General features: G+C 45.2%; 1 protein-coding gene and 1 long non-coding RNA gene across 13 annotated transcripts in view; one reads left to right on the plus strand and one right to left on the minus strand.

Annotated features, from left to right (window-relative positions):
* LOC102896439 (myosin-16) overlaps window positions 1–11374 on the plus strand; it is a 61201-nt gene that overhangs the window by 34647 nt on the left and 15180 nt on the right. Inside the window, exons 27-36 of the mRNA XM_006913343.2 lie at window positions 12–68; window positions 760–846; window positions 2709–2954; window positions 3806–3923; window positions 5378–5505; window positions 6153–6349; window positions 7616–7748; window positions 8751–8967; window positions 9741–9877; window positions 9971–10074. Coding sequence (XP_006913405.1) covers window positions 12–68; window positions 760–846; window positions 2709–2954; window positions 3806–3923; window positions 5378–5505; window positions 6153–6349; window positions 7616–7748; window positions 8751–8967; window positions 9741–9877; window positions 9971–10074 — 1424 coding nt within the window. The remainder of the gene's footprint in view (window positions 1–11; window positions 69–759; window positions 847–2708; window positions 2955–3805; window positions 3924–5377; window positions 5506–6152; window positions 6350–7615; window positions 7749–8750; window positions 8968–9740; window positions 9878–9970; window positions 10075–11374) is intronic.
* Window positions 3046–11374, minus strand: part of LOC107195780 — a 30266-nt gene continuing 21937 nt past the window's right edge. For 7 of the 12 annotated variants that reach the window (XR_003046676.1, XR_001517021.2, XR_003046670.1 and 4 more), the window contains 2 exons: window positions 7604–7787; window positions 5860–6833 (listed from right to left, as the gene is read on the minus strand). This is a non-coding gene — a long non-coding RNA (uncharacterized LOC107195780). Of the gene's footprint in view, window positions 3875–4548; window positions 5437–5859; window positions 6834–7603; window positions 7788–11374 lie in introns of those variants that run through there. The other 5 variants (XR_003046675.1, XR_003046671.1, XR_003046669.1 and 2 more) reach the window with 4 other exon arrangements.

Below are 11374 nucleotides of genomic sequence, written 5' to 3' on the forward strand. Positions count from 1 at the left end.
TTGTCTGCTAGGCCCGAATTGAGGAGCTGGAGGAGGAACTGGAAGCTGAGAGGGCAATGAGAGCCAAGGTAAATGATACACTTCTACCTTTCTGGGTCAAAAGACAAATGCCAGCTACAATCCAACCATAAGCGAAAACTCCACTCAGGAAACCAACAGAGAGGAGGGCAGGACATTGTCACAGACAAAATGAATGACTATACAGGCATACTTTTTCATCACCTCCTCATTGTTCTTGAGCACCTACTATGTGTCAGACACTGTGCTACATATGTACATTAATTATGATGTAAGGGGCAAAGATGCTGCTTGCAGTGAGAGCCCAAAGAGAGGAGGTTAGTTCTGCCTGGGGCAGGTAGAGGAGGTGACATTAGCCTGGGGACTGAAAGATTGAATAGAGGCAGGGAGGAATTTCTAGGCAGAGGGAATGAAATAGTATCTGTGTAAAACGTGTAAAAGGAAGAACAAAGAATGGAGGAAGGGTTGAGAGCAAGGATCATACAGGGGATGAGGCTAGAAAATTGGTGGGAGATGACTCATAAGACACCTTAACTCCAGATTCAGCCAAACTGGGCTAGAGGGTAGGATGGGCACTAAGGCCTATCCAATGCAGGGAGACAGACAGCATCCTTCACTGAGCATGTGGGGCGGCAGGCAGAGTACAGAGCTCCCCAAGGGAAGGGCCCTGGCCTCACAGACACCATGCAGAAAGAAGGGCTCGTGGATGGCTTCAGTCAGTGTCATTTGATCTCACCCCAGGTGGAGAAACAACGTAGCGACCTGTCCCGGGACCTTGAAGACCTCAGCGACAGGCTGGAAGAGGCCGGGGGAGCCACATCTGCTCAGGTACCATCCTCAAGGAAACCCAAGAACCCCAATTCCTTCCTGTCTGCAGGGAGAAAAAATGCTGGACAATGAACAGTGGGCTATGGACCATTTCATTTTGGCTGAATTTCTCAGGCTAGCTTGAGGAGAAACCAGTTAGTAATAAAGAGTAGTCAAGACAGGCAGGTTTGGTTCACTGCCTTCTGGGGCTCTTTAGTTCAGAGGCACTGATGGAAGCAGGATTTGAATGAATGCAGAGGGCAAGTGTTCTAAAATATCGCGTATTAATAGAAAATTTGAGGTAGAGTAATGCCAGAAGATCAGGAGAAGGTTGCCATTGAAGAGATACAGTTGACCCTAACAACTTGGGTTTGAATTGTTTGAGTCCACTTATAGGTGATTTTTTTTCAGTTGACCACAGTTCAGTTGACCTGCACAGTTCAAACCTGCGTTGTTGAAGGTTCAGCTGTAGCTTGTTACAATTCCCAGGAGAGGGCATGCCAAGCAGAGACACACAAGGAAGCACCAGGGTTGGTCGCGGGGCCGAGGGGGAAGGAATTGTGGACAAGAGGTTTTATTGTGGTTTCCAAGGAAGGAACAAGCAAGGCATAGGGAGCAGGCTTAGGACTGGCTAGTTTGGATAATTTCAGAGGGCCCTAGGGCACAGGGCTCTTCCTAGTTGTCTGGTACCTGGCCCTAAGTGATTAGGGCAGGTGGATAGTGGCTAAGAATAAAACAGCTACTAGATTGGGTGATTTACATCTAAAATCAAGTTGTTCACTCTCTAGGAATTAGCTAACCCTGGGAGGGGCCATTCTTTCAGGGTCAGCAAAAACCCAGATATCAAAGCACCAGAATACAGAGAATAAAGACAAGGTTAATACAATGGTGTGACCCTCACACTCCAAGAGCACCTCACTAAGAGGTGAGTTGGGGCTAGAATCTGAGCCGCGCCTCCTGGAGTGGAATGCATCTTTCTCCCACTCATATGACAGCATCGTGGAGACCAACAGACGCTATATGAAACTCTCCTTCTAATTCCATGTAGCCAGCTCTCTTACAAATGTGGATCCTGGGTCAGAGTAGAGAGCAGGAACACTGGAAGGCTGAGCATCCTTTACTGCGGCCCTCTGGACTCCATGGGGTCCCACTCCTCACCATCCTGGCCACAGTCCAGTCCACTGCTTGGGGGGACATGCCCAGAACTGAAGCAGGTACCCAGCTGTGATGGGGTTCCAGAAGGAAACAAAATCATCCCAGATGGTTTGAATGAGGGTTATTAACAAAGGGACTATGTCTAGCAGTGCAGAGAGAGTTGACAGAACTACAGGGGCCAAGAGAGCAGGAGCAATGGAAAAAGGGCTGCCTCATGGATTCCTCTGGAGGCTCTGAGGGAGACTCTGTTCTAGGCCTCTCTCCCAGCTTCTGGTGGTTTGCTGGCAATCTTTGGTGTCCTTGCTTATAGCTACAGCACTCCAACCTCAGCCACGGGGTCATATGGCCTTTTTCTTATGTGTCTCTCTGGGTCCAAATTTGCCTCTTATAAAGACAAGAAGTCATCAGATTAAGGCCCACCCTAATCCAATATGACATTTTAACTTGTTTATATCTGCAAAGACCCTATTCCCAAATAAGGTTGCATTCACAGGTATCAGGGTTAAGATCTGAATATATCTTTTTGGGGGACATAATTCAACACACAACACTAACTAAACAAATCCTATGGGTAACCCACCCAGAGGTTTAGAATTGATATTTCAACAAGGACATTGTATTAATGGAGTTCAGGAATATCAGGGGACCACTGAGCAGGTAAACAGTGTCTAGCCCAAGGAGGCCTGCACCTGCCACTTCTGCTATGCCCTGCTTATCCTCTACCCTAGATTGAGCAGAATCGCAAGCGAGAGGCCGAGCTGCTGAAGTTGCGGCGGGAGCTGGAGGAGGCAGCCCTGCAAAGTGAGGCGACAGCCTCCACGCTGCGCAAGAAGCACACAGACTCCATGGCAGAGCTGACAGAGCATGTGGAGAACCTACAGAGGGTCAAGTCCAAGTTGGAGAAGGACAAGCAAGTCATGAAGGCTGAGATCGACGACCTTAACGCCAGCGTGGAAACTCTGCAGAAGTCCAAGGTGAGGGAGGCCACCCAGAGCCAGGGGAAAATGCCCCAGCACTGGCTCCTACACAGATACTCCCTGAGCCCCCAGCAGGCCCAAAGCATATTCTAGATGTTGTGAAGGGAACTAAGGTGAACCCACCACCCAGGCCCTACCGGCTGGGTGTATGTCTGACCTTGGCCAAGTTACATAACCTAACTGTGCTTCAGTTTCCTCATCTGTAAAAGGGGGATAATATCCCTACCTCACAGCACTGTTATGAGAGCTACAAAAGTCTCTGGCACATAAGAAAAGCTCAATAAATGTGTGCTATTAAGATTACCATTACATTAGTATGATTATATTCTCAAGGAGTTAGAGACTAGTCGAATGACAAGATAAATGCAGACATTGCCACAATGAAAAGGTGTTATATTGCAAGAAAGAAAAGCAAGCCATTCAACATGCATTAACTGAGCACCTGCTACATGAAGGGCCTTTTTGTGATGTGAGGGAAGGAGCTTCGAGGATCCCTGTCTCAGCCAACTCGTGTCTCCAAACTTCAGATACTCATGAGGAATCTTCATAGTTCCTGTTTTATCTGCAGTATTTTTCCTTAAATTGGCCCACTGCACTTTCTTATTAGATGAGGTCTGCAGGGATCCAGAGTGGCTATGAAAGGGAGATGGGCCGGAGTGAGAGGCTGCACCAATTCAAAGGTTCTAGATTTATGCTGATAAAAAATAGTGAGCCATTGGGGGTTTCTGAGACAACAGAAAAGCTAGTGGGGTAGCCTGAGAGGCTGCACTAGGAGAACACAGGTGGGAAGCAGGGAGGGCTTACCTGGGCCTCCCCATTTCACTACTGAGTGCATTCTTCCTGAGCAGATAAATGCCGAGGCCCATGTCCGAAAGCTGGAAGACAGCTTAGTGGAAGCCAATGCCAAGGTGGCTGAGCTAGAGAGAAACCAGGCAGAAATCAATGCCATCAGGACCCGCCTCCAAGGTGAGCTCACTCCTCCCTGCAGTTTCCTAAAGAACAGTGCGTGAAATGAAACAGGAATCCACAAGGAAACTGAAAGAGTACCTGGGATCTCTCCCCAGAGCTTTCTTGGTCTTTGAAAATTCACATCCTCTGTGATGGGACAAGGAAATTTTATCCCACCCACTGAGTATTCCAAGCCACATCTTTATAGTGTAAAACAAGGAACACTATTCAAAGCATTTTTGTATCGGTTCTCTTAACTACTCTGTGAGATCAGCAGGAGAAGCAGTCATACTGACACTTTTCAAACATTTTAAAACATTTCCTCTCAGTGCCTTTACTCTGTCTCTCACTATCTCTCTCACTGTCCCTCTCACTCTCTGCCTCTGAGAGGAGACCACACTCTGTGGAGTATTACCCCTTTCCTAATAAACTTTCCTTTTGACTCTAAAGAAAATAATAATAATAAAAAAATAAAACATGACCCGCATGCTGACATAAAGCGAACATGTGTCACTAATAAGGAAACCAGAAAAAACGGTAACGCTGCCTTTGAAGAGCACAAGGGACAGAGATTTACATAGTCAATGGGGAAAGGAAAGCTTAGGTAACTTTGCTAAATTAAATGCAAAATTGGTTAATGTTCTATGGGACAATAATACTGCAACCTCTGCATTTGGTTTTATTTTCGTTTTTCTGTCAGAAGAACCCCTTTACATTTCTAGGACAAAAATAATTTTCCACTTATCACTAAACAAGTTAACACCTAACTTTAGAGAGGCTGAGTTCTAACCCAGGTAAACAGTAAGCCAAACAAAAATGCATTCCCTGAGAGAAGTTAACACTCCTTAGGTGGGCCAGTTAGATGAAGCTCCAGTGTGACAGACACCATAGAACCTGCGGGCATCGTTTGGCCCTATTTCTCACATCCTGAATACTTTTTAAAATCAATATCCCCATTTGACACCATTTGACTGATGAGAAAAGTGAAGCTCAGTGAGATGAAGTGACTTACAGATGACTTATTAATGACTTACAGAGCAGAACTAGAAACAGCGATCTTCCTTTCTGGCTCATACACCTCTCCCTGGCCTCTAACCGGGGTAATCAGTCCACAGATGACAGGAGTGTAGGCTCTGGGACAGTGACAAATGCAGTTTACAAAGTAAACACTCTGCTCCACTGTTTTCTCTAAACTTCTTTGCTGTATCTCCTGCCAGGGGCAGGCCTTCATTATCCGAATGAAGCCCCTTACCCATGTAAGTCACCTGGGTGTCACCTTGGGCACTTGCTCCCCTTCTAGGCTAACTTAATTTGAGCAGCTGGTGTGGTGGTCACTGTGCTCCCCATTCCAGTACAGTCAGCCATGCTGCCATATTTACCAGGTATTCAGAAGCGATGCCCTGGAGGAGCTTAGAATCTGCCTAGGGAGTCAGTTCTTCATCCAGTATTTTTCCCATTCCTTTCTCACTCAGCTGAAAATGGTGAACTGAGCCGGGAATATGAAGAATCCCAGAGCCGGCTCAATCAAATCCTGCGGATAAAGACATCGCTCACATCTCAGGTGGATGACTACAAGAGGCAGCTGGATGAAGAGTCCAAGGTTTGTTGGGGGATGAAGTGGGGGGTGACAGAGCTGCCTCCTTAAAGAAAATTATAGGTTAAGATGTAGAAGGAACATTAAAAATATTTGATTCACCAAAAACGGACTCACAAATATAGTGGACAATTTGGTGACAGACAGAGGGGAGGGGGCTTGGGAGGCTGGGAGAATGGGGTGAAGGATTAAAGAAGTACAAATTAGTAGTTGATAGTTGGGCATGGGAAACATGGCAGAGGGAATGCAGTTAGCATTAATGTGATGGTTAAGTGGAGGGCCAGGGGAGGGAGGGAGCAATTGGGATAATCATTTTATGAACATTATAGATGTCTAACCAATGTGCTGTATACTTGAAACTAATTTAAATAAATAAGTTTATTTTTAAAACCTTTAAAAAATATTTGATGCACTACTAAAAGTTAACTACAAAACTGTAGTATTCTATGTGTATGACTAAGTAAAATTACATATCTTTGTAGGTAGTAATTGGAAGAAAACAAGGAAAATAAACCGTGATGGTTAGGGTTATAGAATCATGTGTGTTTTTCCCCTTGCTACACTGTTGATCCAACATGATATACATCTAACTGCTGGCCCTGGGGGGCCATGGAGAGACTGGTGGGCCTCTGACAGGTTCATGTGGTCCCCAGTCTCGCAGCACAGCCGTGGTGAGTCTCGCCAACACCAAGCATGACCTGGACCTGGTGAAGGAGCAGCTGGAGGAGGAACAGGGAGGCAAGTCGGAGCTGCAGCGCCTTGTGTCCAAACTAAACACCGAGGTGACCACCTGGAGGACCAAGTATGAGACCGATGCCATCCAGAGGACTGAGGAGCTAGAAGAGACCAAGTGAGTTCACCTTGTGCCAGGAGAGAGAAAAAGGCCAAGCAGGTGGGTAGGCGCTGGGGGTCTCACCACTGCCAGCCACAGCTGAGGCCAGGGCCACATCCAGAAAAAGGCAGTTCATCGGCTTCTCTTAAAGGGAAGATGAGTGTGCAGTCAGAGGAGCCCACTGCCTGCATGGTCAGCCTTCAGGTTCCACCTTCGAGGGCTCTCTTACCTATATCCTCTGCCTTAAAGTGCTCAGGCAGGGGAGTCAGAGGCAGCGGCTCCTCCTGGCAGGGCTTCTCTGCCTCTGAAGTGCTCAGGAAGCTTCCAAAGGCCTGCTGGGTCTGGGGTAACGCCTCTCAGTGATGTTGGTTGGACACAGACTACACTTGGTAGCCAAGGTCTCCACTCTGCCTTTTTCCAGATCTGTAGTAAATGTCTTCATATCCTTTGAGCTTTCTTCCTCATTCACCAACTAGAGAAGTAGATACTCGGCTTGTCTGGCCTGAGGAAATAAAAGTAGACAAGTGAATGTGGCTCTGAGCTGCCCTCTAGCATAAAAGAGGCTGTCTGGGTACTCCTGGGCCCACATACCCAGGGAAGCCCTGCATGTGAGCCACTCTGCCAGGCATGGAGCGAACCGTAGCCTGCTCTCTGTGCCTTCCACCCACTGGAACTTGTGGGTGACAGGATAGCAAAAAGCACAGTGCCTTTCAGCTGACACAGATCTTTTATCTAAAGCTCTTTATCCATTGAGCCTAAGTCTGCCTTTCTGTAGCTTCCACCTCCTGCCCTTCAGCCCTTTTCCATTTTCTACAATTGCTGCTGGAAGCTGCCTGCTCTCACTTCAAGGTTAAACCTAAATCTCAATTCCTCACATCTCTCTTCATGGAACCTCTTCCCCAGACACCACCAGCCCTTGCCCTACCCTCCCTCTGGCCTTTGCTCATGTGTTCCCCTCCCTGCTTTATTTTCTTCAGCATGTGTATGTCATTTTGTTGTGTATCGTCTGAACAAAATTGCCAGAACAGAACTTTCATAAAAGCAGAGATCCTAGTCTGTTTTATTCACTGCTATTTCCCTAATGCCTAGAACAATACTTGGCACAGAATAGAAACAATAAATATTTGCTGAATAAATGAATGAACACTGGTTGCTTCTTCCAAACACTCTCCATTTTGTCTGTATCATTTACATCGTGACATCAGAGCTCAGTGCCACACCCCGGGCGCCACTGCCTGTGTGCTCCTATGATTCCTTGATGGCCCCTCTTACCCTTATCCACAGGAGGAAACTGGCTGCCAGGCTCCAGGAAGCAGAAGAGGCAGCCGAAGCTGCCCAGGCCAGGGCTGCCTCCCTCGAGAAAAATAAACAGAGACTCCAAGCAGAAGTCGAGGACCTCACCATCGACTTAGAGAAGGTCAGAGGATCAAATGCCAGGTCCAAGAGACAGTGGCCCCTGAGGATGGAGCACAGAGTTTGTATACAGAACCACTGGACACAGGCTCCTGCTTGAATATGTATTTATATATACTCATAATTCTGAGATCTTAACACTCAACAAACCACTATTTAAACAGGTCCGTGACAATGATAAAACTTTGTCCCAGGAAGTCATGTCACATATTATCCCTATTCCCTTTTCTCTCACACAAACCATGTCCTATACACTTTGTGTAGCTAAATATTCCTGTTTGAATCTCTGGTTCAGACTGATTTACCAATTTCTAGTCGAATTAAATGAGATTTCCACTGGCACAGAACAACTTTGTCTTGGTCTAGATAGGACCATTGCTTCATGCCAGCTGTGAGGGACACAGAGGAAAAAGGTCATGTCCATGTGAGAGATTTCAGAAAAATAGTCCTAAAACCCTAAAAGATTTTTCTTCTCCCAAATTAAGGAATTAAGTAGAAATTTACAAAATCTAATATTGCACAGCAGCAAATATACAGTTGCCGGGATGTTATGAAAAAGATAAAGGGTCTATGAAAAAATAATGTCTAAGAATAATCAGCGTTGATTCAAAAGAAAAATAGTACCAAACCTATCTCTGGGTTGGACAATGATATATAATGTATATTAGTACAGTAAGAAAATGGGGTGGTAGGTGAAAGTCATAAGTCTGGGAAGGACATCGCGGCCCAGATTCCTCATTTAATACCTGAGAAAATTCCAGACTAGTAAGATAAGGCGGACTGCCCAAGGTCACACATCTAGTAGCAGAAGTTTTAGAATTAGAATGTAGCTCTTTCCTGAATCCCTATTCTGTTCTTGTGATATAAATGTTGAATTATATCCCAATTGCCAAGAAGTCTGTGGTCACCAGCGTCACTGCATTGGAGAAGAAAGGGAGGGAGGCAGAAGGAGGGGAGAGGGGCAAGAAAGTCAGACCCCCTGGAGACCATCCCCACCTCTCCCTAGGCCAATGCTGCAGCTGCTGCCCTGGATAAGAAGCAGCGGCTCTTTGACAAGATGCTGGCTGAGTGGCAACAGAAGTGTGAGGAGCTGCAGGTGGAAGTGGACAGTTCGCAAAAGGAGTGCCGCATGTACATGACAGAGAGCTTCAAGATTAAGACCGCCTACGAGGAGTCCCTGGAACACCTTGAGTCAGTGAAGAAAGAGAACAAGACCCTGCAGGGTGAGTCTGAAGGCAGGCAGTGGGCCTGCGGGTACAAAGACACAGCTAGGCCCCCTTCTGGGTACATCATGGGTTTGAGCACTGGGTACACAGTGTTTGTTGACTGGCTGACAGTGTTCGTTGACTGGCTGACAAGCGCTTTGTAGAAGCACTCAAGCATTCAGCAATAAAACTTCAGACAGGTGAGTTACTTTCCATGCCTGTTCCCTCATCTGTAAGATAGGGAAATAATAATGCTTTCCTTGTAAGGTTGTTGTGTCAATGAAATAAGATAAAATGTATCTTCACTTAGTAGAGTAGCTGGCACAAATAAGGGCTCAATAGATTTTTCTTGAGCCCTTACACCTGTCGTATGTAAATAATACACATATGCATGTATTTCTTACATATTGGAGTCTGGGGCTGGAATTTGAGACCTGGGAGGCAGGGTTGAGGGGGCAGCATGTCTCTGAGAAAGAGAGTCCTCGCATGTAGAACTGATGGGCCCTGGGAGTCCTGGGCACTGGCCCTAAAGCTACTCTGTGCTTGCTTACTCTTCTCTGGGACTCTGCCTCTTATCTACAAAAAGAAGAGCTTGGACTCACTGTTCTCCAATATCCAAGCCCTGATGCTCCAAGAATCTACAACTTAGAGTATAACGCTTCTCTTTTGATACGGTGAGGCTAGGAGTGCCTGCTTCTGGCCCTGATGAAGGAATGTCTGTGCCGCATCCCACAACCCTGAGAAACTAGTAGTCCTCATGTGCCTTATTATCGAGAATATTTTTTTCTCAGAGGAGATAAAAGAACTGATTGATCAACTGGGTGAGGGAGGACGGAGTGTACACGAGCTGCAGAAGTTGAAGAAAAAATTGGAGATTGAGAAGGAAGAACTCCAGGTGGCCCTGGAGGAAGCTGAGTCTTCCTTGGAGGTAAACTTGTGGCTGTCTCCTTTGGGGCTGAACTCTTGGCTAGGGACCATATGCCTACTTGGCCAGAAAGACTGATGTTTACATTCCTGGCAGGTTGAAGAAAGCAAGGTGATTCGAATTCAGCTGGAACTGGCTCAGGTTAAAGCTGACATTGACCGGCGAATTCATGAGAAAGAAGAGGAATTTGAAGCTACAAGGTATGGGGGCTGACAGGATGGGAGTCTAGGTAAGACCCACTAGTAAGTGGGTCTCTGCCATTTACTAGTCATGTGACCTTGGGCAATTTAGGTGAACCTCTCAGAACCTCACACTCTTCATCTGTTAAATGGGAATGATGATAGTACCTTATACTGATTGGGGCACTCTCTGGCTTACAAACACTTTGAAATGTAGTACTTTAGTGATTCATTGAGGTAATAACCCAATTCAAAAATGGGGAAAGGATTGGAATAGACATTTCTCCAAAGAAAATACACAAATGGCCCAGTAAGCACAAAGAACGATGCTCAACATCACTAGTCATTAGAGAAGTGCAAATCAGAACTACAGTGAAGTATCACCTCATTCCCATTAGGATGGCTACTATCCAAAGGAAAAAAAAAAAAAACCAGAAAATAACAAGTGTTATTGAGAATGTGGAGAAATTGGAACCTTGCACACTGTTGGCGGGAATGTAAAATGATACAGCTGCTATGGAAAACAGTGTGGAAATTCCTCAAGAAATTTAAAATAGAATTACCATATGATCTAGAAATTTCACTTCTGGACATATACTCAAAAGAATTTAAAGCAGGGTCTCAAAGAGATATCTGTACATCCCTGATCATAGCAGCATTATTCTTAATAGCTAAAACATGGAAGCAACCCAATGTTCACTGACAAATGAATGGATAAACAAAATGTGATATATACATATGATGGAATATTATTTAGTCTTAAAAAGGAAGAAAATTATGACATGATACAACATAGATAAAACTTGAGGACATTATGCTAAGTGAAATAACAAGTTATAAAAAGGACAATATTGTGTAATTCCACTTATATGAAGTACTTAGAGTAGTCAAAATCATAGAGACAGAAAGTAGAATGGTGGTTGCCAGGGAACGAGGGAGAGAGAGGAAATGGGGGAGTTATTGTTTAATAGGTACAGAGTTTCAGTTTTACAAGATGAAAAGAGTTTTAGAGATGGATGGTGGTAATGATAGCACAGCATTATGAATGAATTTAATTCCACTAAAATGTACACTTAAAAATGGTTAAGATAGTAAATTTTGTGTTATGTGCATTTTGCCAAAATAAAAATGTAAAGAAAACACCTATGAGACAGGTGCAATTTTCCCATCTAACAGATGATCATGATGACTGGTTCCTCATCACCTCTCTGGGATGTGGTAAAGATTAAATGAAATTATAGATATGAAAGCACATTGAAAGGATAAGCCTGATGATGCCACAGCCAGTAGGCTTAACCTGATCCTCACCCTAAAATCCAGG

Source organism: Pteropus alecto, unplaced genomic scaffold (assembly GCF_000325575.1).
Source record: "Pteropus alecto unplaced genomic scaffold, ASM32557v1 scaffold20, whole genome shotgun sequence".
NCBI classification, from domain to species: domain Eukaryota; kingdom Metazoa; phylum Chordata; class Mammalia; order Chiroptera; family Pteropodidae; genus Pteropus; species Pteropus alecto.